Source organism: Bombina bombina, chromosome 1, assembly GCF_027579735.1.
Source record: "Bombina bombina isolate aBomBom1 chromosome 1, aBomBom1.pri, whole genome shotgun sequence".
Classification (NCBI taxonomy): Eukaryota; Metazoa; Chordata; class Amphibia; order Anura; family Bombinatoridae; genus Bombina; species Bombina bombina.
Genome location: NC_069499.1, coordinates 1,102,637,211 through 1,102,654,028, shown reverse-complemented (window position 1 = coordinate 1,102,654,028; position 16,818 = coordinate 1,102,637,211). Strand labels below are relative to the sequence as shown.

Here is a 16,818-nt window from a genome sequence, read left to right as displayed (position 1 = left end):
GGGGCTGTCAGAAGTTTCTTAGATACAAGGTAATCAGAGGTAAAAAAGAAAATTTATACTTACCTGATAAATTTGTTTCTTTTTAGACACGATGAGTCCACGGATTTCATCCTTACTTGTGGGATTACGCCTCTTGGTCAGCAGGAGGAGGCAAAGAGCACCACAGCAGAGCTGTTATATAGCTCCTCCCTTCCCTTCCACTCCAGTCATTTGACCGAAGTTGGGAAGAGAAAGGAAAAGCCAAGGTGCAGAGGTGTCTGAAGTTCACAAAAAATTAAAAACCTGTCTCAGAACAGGGCGGGCCGTGGACTGATCGTGTCTAAAAAGAAAGAAATTTATCAGGTAAGCATAAATTTTCTTTTCTTTTTAAAGACACGATGAGTCCACGGATTTCATCCTTACTTGTGGGATACAATACCAAAGCTAGAGTACACGGATGATGAGTGAGGGACAAGGCAGGAAACCTAAACAGAAGGCACCACTGCTTGAACCTCTCTCCTAAAAACAGCCTCAGCAGAGGCAAAAGTATAAAATTTGTAAAATTTTGAAAAAGTATGAAGAGAAGATCAAGTTGCAGCCTTGCAAATCTGTTCTACAGACGATTCATTTTTGAATGCCCATGAGGAAGCAACCGCCCTAGTGGAATGAGCCGTAGTTTTTTCAGGAGGCTGCTGTCCAGCAGTCTCATATCCAAAACGGATGATACTCTTCAGCCAAAAAGAAAGAGGTAGCCGTAGCTTTCTGACCCTTATGTTTCCCAGAGAAAACAATAAACAGAGGACGACTGACGAAAGTCCTTAGTCGCTTGCAAAAAAAACTTCAAAGCACGAACCACGTCCAAATTGTGTAAGAGACGTTCCTTTTGAGAAGAAGGATTAGGACACAAGGAAGGAACAACAATCACCTGATTAATGTTCCTGTCAGAAACAACCTTAGGAAGAAAACCAAGTTTAGTACAGTATGTAAAACTACCTTATCCGAATGAAAAATAAGATAAGGTGAATTATATTGCAATGCCGAAAGCTCAGACACTCTTCGAGCTGAAGAAATGGCAACAAGAAACAAAACCTTCCAAGATAACTTAATATCTAAGGAATGCATAGGCTCAAACGGAGCCCCTTGAAGAACTTTAAGAACTAAATTCAGACTCCATAGAGGAGCAATTGGTTTAAACATAGGGCCTGATTCTAACCAAAGCCTGACAAAAAGATTGAACATCTGGGACATCTGCCAGATGCTTGTGTAACAAAATTTAGGGAACTTGCCGATAAACCCTTCTCCAATCCTTCTTGGAGAAAAGAAAATCCTGGGAATCCTAACTCTACTCCATGAGTAGCCCTTGGATTCACACCAATAAAGATATTTACGCCATATCTTGTGGTAAATCCTTCTAGTTACAGGTTTACGCACCTGAATTAAGGTTTCCATGTACGAATCAGAAAAACCCTGCTTGGATAGGATTAAGTGTTCAATCTCCAAGCAATCAGAGAATAAGAAGGTCCTTCCTCAATGGAAGTTTCCAAGGTGGCAGGGATGACATGTCCACCAGATCGGCATACCAAATCCTACAAGGCCACGCAGGAGCGATGAGGATCACTGATGCCTTCTCCTGTTTGATCTGAGCAATAACCCGGGGAAGAAGAGCAAACGGGAGAATAGATATGCTAGGCTGAAGGACCAAGGAACTGCCAAAGCATCTATCAGCTCCGCCAGGGGATTCCTGGACCTGGACTTGTATCTCGGGAGCTTGGCATTCTGACGAGATGCCATGAGATCCAACTCCGGCCAACCCCATTTGAGAATCAGGCAGGAGAATATTTCAGGATGGAGTTCCCACTCTCCCGGATGAAAAGTCTGTCTGCTCAGAAAATCTGCCTCCCAGTTGTCCACCCCTGTGATGTGAATCGCTGACAGATGGCAAGAATGGGCCTCCGCCCACCAGATTATCTTGGCTACTTCGATCATCGCTAAGGAACTCCTCTTTCCCCCCCTGATGATTGATGTAAGCCACTGTCGTTATGTTGTCCGACTGGAACCTGATGAACTGTGCCGAAGCCAACTTAGGCCAGGCCCGAAGAGCATTGAAAATCGCTCTTAACTCTAGGATGTTGATAGGAAGAAGGGACTCTGCCCGAGTCCATACTCCCTGAGCCTTTAGAGAGCCCCAGACTGCTCCCCATCCTAAAAGGCTTGCGTCCGTTGTCACAATCACCCATGAAGGTCTGCAAAAGCATGTCCCCTGGGAAAGATGATCCAGAGACAACCACCATTAAAGAGAGTCCCTCGTCAACTGTTCCAGGGTTATTCGAGGAGACAAATCTGAATAATCCCCATTCCACTGCCTGAGCATGCTTAACTGCAGAGGCCTGAGGTGAAACCAAGCAAACGGTATGATGTCCATTGCCACTACCATCAATCCGATTACCTCCATGCACTGAGCCACTGATGGCTGAGGAGTGGACTGAAGGGCTTGACATGTAACCAGAATCTAATTCTCATAGATATAGAATCGATTAGAGTTCCCAAGAAGGTCACCCTTGTTTTCGGGATTAAAGAACTCTTTTCCAGATTTACCTTCCACCCGTGAGTTCTCAGGAAGGATAGCACAATGTCGGTATGGGACCTTGCTTGTTGACAAGATGACGCCTGGATAAGAATATCGTCCAGATTTGTTCCAAGAGTGGTTGGGTCTCCAAGTTGACTTGGATTGCGAATAGTTTCCTTCCTGTTTAGAGGAAGGAGGAATTTTCCTTGAAGTTTCGAAAGGAACGAAAATTACTCTGTCGTCCTTTCTGCTTGTTTCTTTTATCTTGAGGAAAAAGATGACCCTTGCCTCCCGTGATGTCAGAAATAATTTCCTTCAATCCAGGCCCAAACAATGTCTTTCCCTTGTAAGGAATTGCTAGGAGCTTAGATTTGGATGATACATCCGCAGACCAAGGCTTCAACCATAAGGCTCTGCAGGCCACGATAGAAAACCCGGAACTTTTAGCTGCCAATTTAGTAATTTGCAGAGACGCATCTGTTATGAAAGAGTTTGCTAATTTCAGAGCTTTAATCCGGTCCTGGATTTCCTCTAAAGAAGTCTCAGTCTTAAGAGATTCAGCAAGAGCATCAAACCAATAAGCTGCCACACTGGTGACCGAAGAAATGCATGCGGCTGGTTGCAATAGCAGACCCTGGTGAACATAGATCTTTTTCAGTAGACCCTCCAACTTCTTATCCATGGGGTCCTTGAAGGCACAACTATCCTCAATAGGAATAGTAGTTTGTTTGACCAAGGTGGAAATAGCCCCCTCCACCTTAGGAACCGTTTGCCAAGTTTCCCTAACAGCGTCAGCTATAGGGAACATTTTCTTGAAAATAGGAGAAGGAGAGAAGGGAATACCTGGTCTCTCCCATTCCTTAGAAATAATCTCTGCAGTTCGCTTGGGAACTGGAAAAACATCTGAGTAAGAAGGAACTTCGAAGTATCCGTCTAACTTACTCGATTTCTCAGGAACGACCACTACCGTGGAATCTCAGTCGTCCAAAGTCACTAAAACCTCCCTGAGTAACAGGCGGAGGTGTTCTAGTTTAAACACGAAACAAACAACTTCTGAATCAGTCAAAGGTAAGGAACTCCCCGAGTCTGAAATTTCACCTTCTGATAGAACCTCCATACCCTCCATCTCAGATCCCTGGGAGGGTACGTCCGAGACTGCCACTATAGCATCAGAAACTTAGTTGACCACATAGTTGTCCTTCCTTTTACGTTTGCCTTAAAGTATAGGAAAGGCAGATAACGCATCAGAAAATGTAGAAGACATAACTGCAGCTATGTCCTTTAACGTAACTGCAGCAGAAACTTGAGAAGTACAGGGCACTGTTTGAGCGGGTGTTAAAGGTTGGGACGCTTGGGGTGAAAGCTGCGGCATACTCTGGATGTCATCGTTAGATTCCTGAGAAGCATTCGCCGTTGACAATTTTTTATCATTACATTGTTTTTCTTTATAGCTTAGAGCCCTCTCAACACATGAGGGACAAAAAGGAACTGGAGGTTCCACATTGGCATCCAAACACATTGCACAAGTAACATTTTCTAAATCCATGATATAGAACAGGCAAGAAAATGAAATAAATAAAAAAAAGAAACTGGCGCTTTAATTATTACTGGCCCTTTAAATTATACTGCCCCTTTAAATATCGAACTCAGAATTCTCTTATTATATGAGAGAAAGAGTGATGCAAAAATAAGTACCAATGTTAAAACTAATACTGTGACTTTAAGTAGTAAATGCAACTATATTTCCGTGCTGAGCAAAAACGTTTCACATTTAAGCAGTTTAAAAACTTTTTGCCCCACATTCAGACACCTCTCCGCCTCAACAGCTAAGCTGAGGCGCCTACCTGCCGACCAGTCTCCAGACCGCTCCCAGCAATGTCTCAGGTCGGGCTTCAGAGCGCTAACAACCGCTTGCTTTCCTAACCATGTGGTTCTAGCGCAATGCCCGATGTCCTGCAAGACTAAGTAGCAGAGATGCCGCCTTACAAATCCGGAACGGATGCCTAAACAAACTGCGCAGCGTCTCTAGATAAGTCTAAAGCGTGCGAATAGTAGCCCCGCCCATCGTGGGCGTCAACCTGTACACAGCCCTTACCGGATAATGTAATAAAAAATTACCGATAAAGCCCAGCGTTTTAGCCCCATTCAGTGCCTGTACATATGCTGCCATCAAAGGAAACCCCTTCCATACATGAAGAGAATATATTCCCAGGAAAATAAATGTAACAATTGTACAAGTGCTGAGTCCTCTCTGGGTCCAATGTAAAAGCTGTCTGACAGCAAGACAGCTCCAACAGGTTTAGGAGGTCCTCTCCCTCCCATAGCCCTGTGGAAACACATAGGGCCTGAGTTAGATATTGCTTAGGTCATCATGAGAAGGGCAGCATAACAATATGGGAGGCGCAGTGAGAATTATGTCCCACCCGTTCCCATTGCTCTAAAGTAACCAAAAGCTCTACTGTAGAGACTGATATGGAATACGGCTAAACCCCAGAACAAAGCAGCACACTTTGGCACTACTTTAAAAATAATAAACTCTTGATTAAAGCATCTAAAACTAACACCTCACTTTGCCATCTCCTATCACTAACATAGGCAAAGAGAATGACTGGGGTGGGAGGGAAGGGAGGAGCTATATAACAGCTCTGCTGTGGTGCTCTTTGCCTCCTCCTGCTGACCAGGAGGCGAAATCCCACAAGGATGAAATCCGTGGACTCATTCTGTCTTTAAAAAGAAAGTGTATTAATATAACAGTGTTGGTTATGCAAAACTGGGGGATGGGTAATAAAGGGATTATCTGTCTTTTAAAACAATAACAATTCTATTGTAGACTGTCCCTTTAATGGTCTATTCCATTTGATTCATTACCTATTTATCGTGTCAATCACTGTTCATATGTTGAAATTATTATACACATATGGTATATAATCACCATCTATAACTGTATTTCTCTGGGCTCTTGACTAAGCGCTCTCTCATTTTCCCTCTCGCATACCTAGTGCTCCCAATCCCATACCTCCCAGTGTGGTACTAGAGTTTGAAACACATACTCTGAAACTATAGCAGCACACTTAAGGTGAGTTTCTGTAGCGCAGACATCCGGGCAGCTTATCTTCACCCCTTTTCTTTGGTGGGTTTGATATTACAATCTTTTGTTTATATATCTATATATACATATATATATTTTTTTTTTTCAAAATTAGATATGAAGCACTCCTTTTATCCTCTGCCCGCGGTGCGGCAAATAGTCAAAGTGCACTCACCGGGACTTCTGTTAATTCACCTTTCATTTATGTAACAAATAAAATAGGTCCCGGTGAGTGCACTTTGATATATAGATATATATATATATATATATATATATATATATATATATATATATATATATATATATATATATACACACACACACACATATACACAAACAGTATATATAAAAGAAAAAGAGGCACTCACATGACTTAATAGTTTCACAAAATATTGAACTTTATTTTTATTAATATTTCATCAAAGAAGGTTCAGTCAACGTTTGAGTCCTCACAGGGACCTTTGTCAAGACTGTTTCAAAAAGAAAAGATACATAAATAAAATCCTAATTAATACCCCTAAATGTTAGGCAACACATCCAAAATGTTACAACTACATAAAATAAATATGTATATCAGCGTATTATGTTCTATTGTTTTTGCAAAAGGCATTGATATAGATCAGTTGGACAAACTGTATATAATCTATATATATGTAAATGGATAATGATACAGAAGGTTAAACAGAAATGTTTCTCAACCAAACATAGCTCATTTCAATACATCTAAAGCTATCCGTATACATTCAATTTAGTACAGGACTAAGTTATAATTACATAGTAGTAGGGGCTTAAACACCAATCTATGCATCGTTATTGTTTTGTTGAAATGTGAACCGTAAATACTGGTACTTAAAGGAGTGTATATTAATCAATATATATAGTTTGAAGGCTTATCACAACGGTAGAGAGACTGTATGTACAACAATATAGTCACATTGATACAAAGTGGTATGTTACAATTGCAATGATTTATAATCCAACATGGTGACCAGCAAAAGGCACACGTGCACAAAGTACAAAATATTTGGGCAGCTAAAAAGTGTGAAATATTCCTACAGTGTATTATCTGCAACATTATCGGTACTTTTTACCTAATGGAACAGTGTATGTTAAGTATCTACAATATACAGAGTGGTATGGCTAAACGTAATAGTACAGGACTAAATTGCAAGTGTTGATAACTGTATACTACCAATTCTTAAGTAGAAAAAAACGGAGTAAATAGCCTAAGAGGTAAAAACTATTTGAAAAGTAAACTCTAGGGCTTACCGTTATTTGTAAACGCTGTATATGTTCAGAGGTATGTGTAGGTAGCAAAAAAGAAGCAGCACTCGTGAGGCACGTTTCAAAAATAAAACCACAGTTTATTGAAAAAAAGATACAAATAGAGACATAGAACAGGTAAATTAACCCTTACGCATTTCGTGCCGCAAATGGGCACTTAATCATAGGGATAGGTATTGCAACCGGACACCCCCTTCTTAAAAGGCAAAGTGACCAATCGGATACCTGAACAACACTTTAAAAATACATATGAACTATAAAAACATGCTTAAACAAACATGATAGTGTGACAAATATGTAATCAGGAAGGAGACTGTCAATATGAAAATACACACACCAATATAGATATTCTATAGTACGATGCTATTTTAAAAGAACACACAGCAAAAGAACTTTAATGAACATAGAATCCGTATTGGTATTGCTTAATGTGCCGTTGTTGTGTAGCAAGTGTGGTATTGCAAAGAATTGAAAAATAATATATAAGATAATATATGATGGTAATGTAGCATCATACACTCTGTGTGGTAAAATGTATCAAAATTAGTTTTAGAAGTGTGCTGAAATGTATACAAATATATTAAAAAAATAGGATGTATTAGATATATTGAAAATGTGGGAGCCTAGTTCGTCTGCAAATATGTTGTGTCTAAATAATATGAACAACTTTTACTCTTCAAAAATCACAAAGAGTTAGTGCTAAACATGGCCGTAAATTCACATCACAAATTTAAATTTATATTTCATCCGAAATTAAATAAGTTAGAAATATTTACATTTTGTGCACACTTGAAAAATAGATAAATGAATAAATAATAATGATGTTAATAATGATAGTAAGAAAAGAATAAATAAATAAGGGCTTAATGACTTAACCCATAAATCGCAGATGGACACCTTAATTTTTCAGTTGATTAATATATGATTTCTAAGGGGAGAGGGACGAACATTTCACCTGATGCAATACAAAACATGTTCTTAAATATATAATAGTATAAGTTTTGATATCTATTCTCATGAGTTCCAAAAACAAACTGTAGCTATGTAATAAACAGGAGCTATGTAATAAACAGTGTTTGTACAGATATATCTTAAACTTATTAATGTTAGTAGACACAGATGTTAATACTAAACACAAACCGTATAGGACATATGCCAAAAGTTTCACATGGAAGATGGAACATTAACTATAACAGTGCTATTGTACAATCATGAACAGCAATGTTGTGTAATGTTGTAAACTAAAGATATGCATAGCTTGAACATGATTAAAACAGGATGTAGTTAAAATATGTCAAATATAACAATAACTTTATCCTACAAAGAGACTCATATCCCATTCCCTATTCAATCCTCCTGGAGTGATGGTCCTCAGTTTATAAATCCAAAACATCTCCTGTTTCAGTAATAATTTGTTCCTATCCCCTCCCCTTATTGATCTTTTTACTATGACTTTTACACTCATGTTAAACCTATTGGTCATATGCATTATAAATAAACTGTGGTTTTATTTTTGAAACGTGCCTCACGAGTGCTGCTCCTTTTTTGCTTTCTGGTATTTTTTGCGGCTTACGCTTAGCCGCGTCTAGCTAGCACCTCACGGGTCTGTGTTTGTGACTCCTTCAGCCTTGGCAGTGTTGGGCTTTACCCTCACCATGCAAGGATATGCAGCGGCCTAGTCAGTTCTTTTTAGATACGTGTAGGTTGTCATAGTAACCGCAAACAGCAAATTGCACTAATAGGGCAGAATGTTGCTCTGATGTAAATTACAACTTTAAACTTGTAAAGCCTACTAACAAGTCAAAGTAATAAGGGATGAGCACGCTGCATGTACAGATACTGGGATAAGAGTATGTAAATAGAGGTGTGCAAGTACACAGTACAACTAAAACTATCTCAAAGTCATGAGGATAAGCTCAAACATGGATTTACTTATTTAGTGGAAATAACGATATAGTGGGGTCAGAGTCTAAAATAAATATAATGGTGTAGAGTTACTATGTAAGGGGTATGTTGGAAATCACAACAGGTTTATATTCTACGCTATGTTATTACAGAGACCAAAAAGTGCCAATTTAGACAGCTAAAGGGGGGGGGGGGGGGGGGTTTGGCAGTCTATAATCCTAAAGAAGGAGGTAAATAGCAAATTGGTCAGGAAGGGGGGGGGGTAACCAACTTTGTTCTCAAATGTGAATACACAGATATGTTGATCCAAGGTACATCACAGGGAGCTTATACACGCAAAGTGTATGGTTTCTAGTAGAATAAGGCATAGTCAATGCTAGTGTTTAGTCATTTGGGTACTAAGGTATCCAAACGGTTAATCAACCTTGCTTCCATTTTGAGTAGTTAAGGTTTCTATCCCCACCTCTCTTCAATGGGTGTATCCAGTCTATAAGGACGGTTCTCAACATGGCTACCGTATGGCTGTTCTGCATGAAGTGGCGTGCTACAGGGCTCATCACTCTCTTCTTATCTTTAATGGCTTTCCTAATTGCGCTACAGTGGTTTGCCAAGCGCTCACGGAATGACGTGCTCGTCTTCCCCACATAAAATAGGCCACATGGACAGATAATCAAATAGACCACATATTCTGTGGTACATGTTAGTCTGTGCTGTATTTGTATTGTTTTCCCCACTATGTGGGTGGTTGGAATTGTGGACCTGTTATGAAGGGAATTGCATGTCATACAATTGCCACAGCTGTAGCATCCTTTTTTAGGTGTTGGTAGCATTGTTTTGTCTCATGTCAGGCTCAAAGGTTGTTTAAACTAATATATCCCGGAGGTTACTGGTTCTGTTGTACACCATTCTTGGTGGTGGCTCATTAAAGAAAGTTAGAGTTGGTTCTTGATTTAGGATGAACCTATTGTCCAATTAGCGCAACTTACTGTTTGCGGTTACTATGACAACCTACAAGTACCTCTCTGGCCACGTGCAGGTCGCTCCGCTGATGACATCACAATTATCAGTGTTTCTCCTATACTATAGTATTTAAGAGTGGACTAGTTACACTACTTTTCACCTCTGAACATATACAGCATATACAAATAACGGTAAGCCCTAGAGTATACTTTTCAAACTGTTTTTACCTCTTAAAGCTATTTACTCCGTTTTTTTCTACTTAAGAATTTGTAGTATACAGTTGTCAACACTTGCAATTTAGTCCTGTACTATTACGATTAGCCATATCACTCTGTATATTGTAGATACGTAACATACGCTGTTACATTAGGTAAAAACTACTGATAGTGTTGCAGATAATACACTGTAGGAATATTTCACACTGTTTAGCTGCCCAAATATTTTGTACTTTGTGCACGTGTGCCTTTTGCTGGTCACTATGTTGGATTATAAATCATTACAATTGTAACATACCACTTTGTTGTATCAATGTGACTATATTGTTGTACATACAGTCTCTCTAACGTTGCGATAAGCCTTCAAACTACATATATATTGATTAATATACACTCCTGTGGATGTGACTGCTGTGGATGTGACTGCTCTTTTGCATTTTTCTTATTTTAATATGTTGTGAAGCCCTTGCTGTTTGCTGGCTGTGTGTATATTTTTAAAGAATAAAAGTTCAAAGGTTTTTTTACGGAGCCGCTCTAGCACTCTTTTTTTGTATTGTTGAAATGAGCCAAGTTTGGTTGAGAAACATTTCTGTTTAACTATCTGTACATTAGCCATTTACATATCTATAGATTATATACAGTTAGTCCAACTGATCTTATATCAATGCCTTTTGCAAAAACAATAGACATAATACATATGCTGATATACATATTTATTTTATGTGGTTGTAACCCTTTGGATGTGTTGCCTAACATTTAGGGGTTTTAATTAAGATTTTATTTTATGTATCTTTTATAATAGAAACTCTTGACAAAGGTCCCTGTGAGGACGAAACGTTGACTGAACCTTCTTTGATGAAATATTAATAAAAATAAAGTTCAATATTTTGACACAGAAATATATATATATATATATATATATATATATATATATACACACACACACACACACATACATACATACACACATATTTTATTTGAATGTTTTTGTTTTAATACACAAGAAAACTGTGTTCTTACATTTTCCAAGCAGGTGCTGTCCTTGTCCTTGTTGAGGTAATGTTGCTGCCAGAACCGTAGCAGACTATGGAAATTGTTCAGGATAAATCCAGGGTATTTTTCTAAGTACTCCATGTCTCGAATTGTGTGCAAATAGCAGGGTAACCGACCTTTCCTTCTGGCCAATATCAAGATGACAAGGCTTGTATTCAAACAGCTCACGTTCTCCTAATAAACACAAAGTAAACATTAATAAATCACAAAAGCCACGGCCAGTGCTAATTTTCCTATTTGTTAGTATCTTCTCCACTCCACTATTTCAGAATTGCTATTATTTTGCCCCGTCCGATTTTTATCTGAACAAGTTTGTAACAAATGCTGTCAGTTTTTCATTTGGTTATTAAAGTAGTTTAATTCAATAAATTAAAAGGGACAGTAAACAGTGATGTGGAAAGTTTGTTACTCATTTACAATATGAATGCAGATGCTTTCTACCCCCAAGCTGCGGTCCCCACTGGTCCGCAACATGCACCAGAGTGCTGGACGTAGGCATAGCGTCAACACAGTAGATGGGCTTAAGTCAAATCTTTTGAGTCAGCCTTAGTGAGGATTGAAAAAATAGAAAAAGGCAGCACCAGCATTAAATTAAAAAAAATCCTTTTATTTTTCTATAGAGGCAAAACAAGTGTGACACGGAATGAACGTCTGACAGCGTTTCCACGCCCCCCTAGTGGCGTTTCATCAGAGACAACAGGTGTTCCTAAGCATGGCCTCTTATACTGGGTCATGTTACATGCATATTTAACCCCTTAATGTCAAAAACAACAAACATTAAAAGTATATGTGAATAACATAAATATGCTACAGTATACATTATCTTATGTTCATATATGCTGAGTCAAGTTGAAAGAACACATATAGAGTTTACATATAAGGCTATCTTAAGAATTAATCAGGTATCTTGCCAAAGTCTGGATGTTTATTATTTCATGTACCCACTGCATATATTATAACAAGTAAACCTGATATGTTAATCAGACCATTGAATTATATCTACACCACTAAAATAAATGAGGGGAATCTAAAACAACTGGATTATTTGCTCTTTATTGATTAACCTTAATGGGACCCATCAAATATGAAAGAAATAAACCCACTACAGTTTTCCGGCTTCTTTGAAACAAATCTGCAACTCGGTATATAGTTCTGTAATATGTCATCACCACCTAGTATATCCAAGGACAGTAAAGACACTTTTCTGCAATTCGATAATGTTTGGTTGTTTTTGACATTAAGGGGTTAAATATGCATGTAACATGACCCAGTATAAGAGGGCCATGCTTAGGAACACCTGTTGTCTCTGATGAAACGCCACTAGGGGGCGTGAAACACCACTAGAGGGCGTGAAACGCGTCAGACGTTCATTCCGTGTCACACTTGTTTTGCCTCTATAGAAAATAAAGGATTTTTTTTAATTTAATGCTGGTGCTGCCTTTTTCTATTTTTTCTATTGCTGGTCGTGGCAATTGATTCGTTGCCCTTTAGGCATAGCACCCAGTCACCGCAGGTTCTATTTGCCCACTTAGCCGATACCACGGCGGCTTCCGTGAAGTCATCATTCTGAGCCACTGTTCATGCCGGCCTGAGAGTTTGGAGCGGCCTCTTCCCCATTATCTGCATTAGTGAGGATTGACTTGTTTATCCAATGGTATCATGCAAGGTGTACATTTTTATAGGCTTTTATTTTATATATAATAAACAAAGCAAAAAAAGGGGGGGGGGAAAAGCTGCACCTCACAAACTAGAATAAATTAAAAGATAAAAGGTGCTACTAGAGAAAATATTTATAACAAACGCAAACAAGAGAGTGATTAACCCCTAAATAAGGGGTTCAAAAAGTCTAGGCTGAACAAGCACAACTGTAATATAATAAAGACTCAAGAGACATCTGTATCAAAAACTAAAACATACTTTAATAATCCACCACATATCACAATCATACCACATTCATTACATGGAATCCCAAGTAGGAGAAAGTCATATGGCCGAGAGAAAACTTCTGGTGCACCAGGAGAGACAATGGTATATTTCAACCAGAATTACTGAATATTGTATCCAAAGGAATTCAATCTTTATCATATGTGTCCCCAAAGTGCCGCTCAGCCAAACCAAAACCCACGACCCAAGGACATTGTCAAATCACTTAAAAGCATACCTTAGAAGCCGTGCGTTATGAAACATTCACAGGTGCATAAACCATAGTTTCCTCCTTTTTGCAACAAGTGGTTAACAATACTACCTGTGTCCGTGACGCTAACGGCATAAATATCTTCAATGCTTAAGTATTGCGTGGTCTTCCAGGGCAGGTCAGGGCTAGCAGGGATCCGATGTCGCGGTAAACTGCGACATCCAAGATGTGGAAGTCCACATAAGAGTCACTAGAGAGGGAGAGATAAAATAACCGCTATTTCCGCTGAGAAAATTAAATCCAAACAAAAAATATAAGTCTTTCTTAAAAACTTAAATCATAAGCAGAAGAATCAAACTGAGACAGCTGCCTGAAGAACTTGTATGCAAAGACCAAGTTGCTGCTTTGCAAATCTGATCAACTGAAGCTTCATTCTTAAAAGCCCAAGAGTGGCGACTGATCTAGTAGAATGAGCTGTAATTCTCTGAGGTGGGGACTGTCATGCCTCCAAATAAGCCTTATGAATCAAAAGCTTTAACCAAGATGCCAAAGAAATGGCAGAAGCTTTCTGACCTTTCCAGAAACCAGAAAAAAACAACAAATAGACTAGAAGTCTTTCTGAAATCCTTAGTAGCTTTGATATAGTATTTCAAAGCTCTTACAACATCTAAAGAATGTAAAGATCTTTCAAGAGCATTCTTAGGATTAGGATACAAGGAAGGAACAACAATTTCCCTACTAATGTTGTTAGAATTCACAACCTTAGGAAGAAATTTAAACAAAGTCCGCAAAACGGCTTTATCCTGATGGAAAATCAGAAAAGGAGACTCGCAAGAGAGCAGATAATTCAGAAACTCTTCTAGCAGAAGAGATAGCCAAAAGGAACAACAATTTCCAAGAAAGTAGTTTAATATCCAAAGAATGCATAGGCTCAAAAGGAGGAGCCTGCAAAGCCTTCAAAACCAAATTAAGACTCCAAGGAGGAGAGATTGATTTAATAACAGGCTTGAACCAAAGCCTGTACAAAAACACAATTTATGCTTACCTGATAAATTTATTTCTCTTGTGGTGTATCCAGTCCACGGATCATCCATTACTTGTGGGATATTCTCATTCCCAACAGGAAGTTGCAAGAGGACACCCACAGCAGAGCTTTTATATAGCTCCTCCCTTAACTGCGATATCCAGTCATTCGACCGAAAACAAGCCGAGAAAGGAGAAACCATAGGGTGCAGTGGTGACTGTAGTTTAAATTTAAAAATTACCTGCCTTAAAATGACAGGGCGGGCCGTGAACTGGATACACCACAAGATAAATAAATTTATCAGGTAAGCATAAATTATGTTTTCTCTTGTAAGGTGTATCCAGTCCACGGATCATCCATTACTTGTGGGATACCAATACCAAAGCTAAAGTACACGGATGAAGGGAGGGACAAGGCAGGTACTTAAACGGAAGGTACCACTGCCTGTAAAACCTCTCTCCCAAAAACAGCCTCCGAAGAAGCAAAAGTATCAAATTTGTAGAATTTTGAAAAAGTATGAAGCAAAGACCAAGTCGCCGCCTTGCAAATCTGTTCAACAGAAGCCTCATTTTTAAAGGCCCAAGTGGAAGCCACAGCTCTAGTAGAATGAGCTGTAATCCTTTCAGGAGGCTGCTGTCCAGCAGTCTCATAGGCTAAGCGGATTATGCTTCTTAGCCAAAAAGAGAGGTTGCCGAAGCCTTTTGACCTCTCCTCTGTCCAAGGTAGACAACAAACAAAGCAGATGTTTGACGAAAATCTTTAGTAGCTTGTAAGTAAAACTTTAAAGCACGAACCACGTCCAGATTGTGTAATAGACGTTCCTTCTTCGAAGAAGGATTAGGACACAAGGATGGAACAACAATCATTTGATTGATATTCTTGTTAGATACCACCTTAGGTAAAAACCCAGGTTTGGTATGCAGGACTACCTTATCCGTATGAAAAATCAGATAAGGAGAATCACATTGTAAGGCAGATAACTCGGAGACTCTACGAGCAGAGGAAATAGCTACCAAAAAAAGAACTTTCCAAGATAAAAGTTTGATATCTATGGAATGAAGAGGTTCAAACGGAACTCCTTGAAGAACCTTTAGAACCAAATTTAAGCTCCATGGTGGAGCAACAGGTTTAAACACAGGCTTGATTCTAACTAAAGCCTGACAAAATGCCTGAACGTCTGGAACATCTGCCAGACGCTTGTGCAAAAAAATAGACAGAGCAGAAATCTGTCCCTTAAAGGAACTAGCTGACAATCCTTTTTCCAAACCTTCTTGGAGAAAGGACAATATCCTGGGAATCCTGACCTTACTCCATGAGTAACCCTTGGATTCACACCAATAAAGATATTTACGCCATATCTTATGGTAAATTTTCCTGGTGACAGGCTTTCGTGTAAAACTGATTTGTGGGTGTGGTGAGGGGTGTATTTATAGGCATTTTGAGGTTTGGGAAACTTTGCCCCTCCTGGTAGGAATGTAATATCCCATACGTCACTAGCTCATGGACTCTTGCTAATTACATGAAAGAAATCAAGCGTTCTAATTTCTCTGAGACTGACTGCCTGGAGATTGATTTGGATGGTTGAAAGGACCCTGAAGTAGAAGGTCCTGTCTCAGAGGCAGAGACCATGGTGGAAAGGATGACATGTCCACTAGATCTGCATACCAGGTCCTGCGTGGCCACGTAGGTGCTATCAGAATCACCAATGCTCTCTCCTGCTTGATCTTGGCAATCAGTCGAGGGAGCAGAGGAAACGGTGGAAACACATAAGCCAGGTTGAAAGACCAGGGCGCTGCTAAAGCATCTATCAGCGTCGCCTCGGGATCCCTGGACCTGGATCCGTAACACGGAAGCTTGGCGTTCTGGCGAGACGCCATGAGATCCAGTTCTGGTTTGCCCCAACAATGAATCAATTGTGCAAACACCTCCGGATGGAGTTCCCACTCCCCCGGATGAAACGTCTGACGACTTAGAAAATCCGCCTCCCAGTTCTCTACACCTGGGATATGGATAGCTGATAGGTGGCAAGAGTGAATCTCTGCCCAGCAAATTATTTTTGAAACTTCTAACATAGCTAGGGAACTTCTTGTTCCCCCTTGATGGTTGATGTAAGCCAGTCGTGATGTTGTCCGACTAAAATCTGATGTACCTCAGAGTTGCTAACTGAGGCCAAGCCTGAAGAGCATTGAATATCGCTCTTAGTTCCAGAATATTTATTGGAAGGAGAGTCTCCTCCTGAGTCCAGGGCCTTCAGGGAGTTCCAGACTGCATCCCAACCTAGAAGGCTGGCATCTGTTGTTACAATTGTCCAATCTGGCCTGCGAAAGGTCATACCTTTGGACAGATGGATCCGAGATAGCCACCAGAGAAGAGAATCCCTGGTCTCTTGGTCCAGATTCAGTAAAGGGGACAAATCTGTGTAATCCCCATTCCACTGACTGAGCATGCATTGTTGCAGCGGTCTGAGATATAGGCGTGCAAACGGCACTATGTCCATTGCCGCTACCATTAAGCCTATTACTTCCATGCACATAGCCACCGAAGGGTGAGGAATGGAATAAAGAACACGGCAGGAATTTAGAAGTTTTGATAACCTGGACTCCGTCAGGT

At 39.7% G+C, this 16,818-nt stretch overlaps 1 protein-coding gene across 1 annotated transcript in view; it reads right to left on the bottom strand.

Annotated features, from left to right (window-relative positions):
• TRPC4AP (transient receptor potential cation channel subfamily C member 4 associated protein) overlaps positions 1-16,818 on the bottom strand; it is a 288,555-nt gene that overhangs the window by 4,869 nt on the left and 266,868 nt on the right. Inside the window, exon 19 of the mRNA XM_053696832.1 lies at positions 11,018-11,224. Coding sequence (XP_053552807.1) covers positions 11,018-11,224 — 207 coding nt within the window. The remainder of the gene's footprint in view (positions 1-11,017; positions 11,225-16,818) is intronic.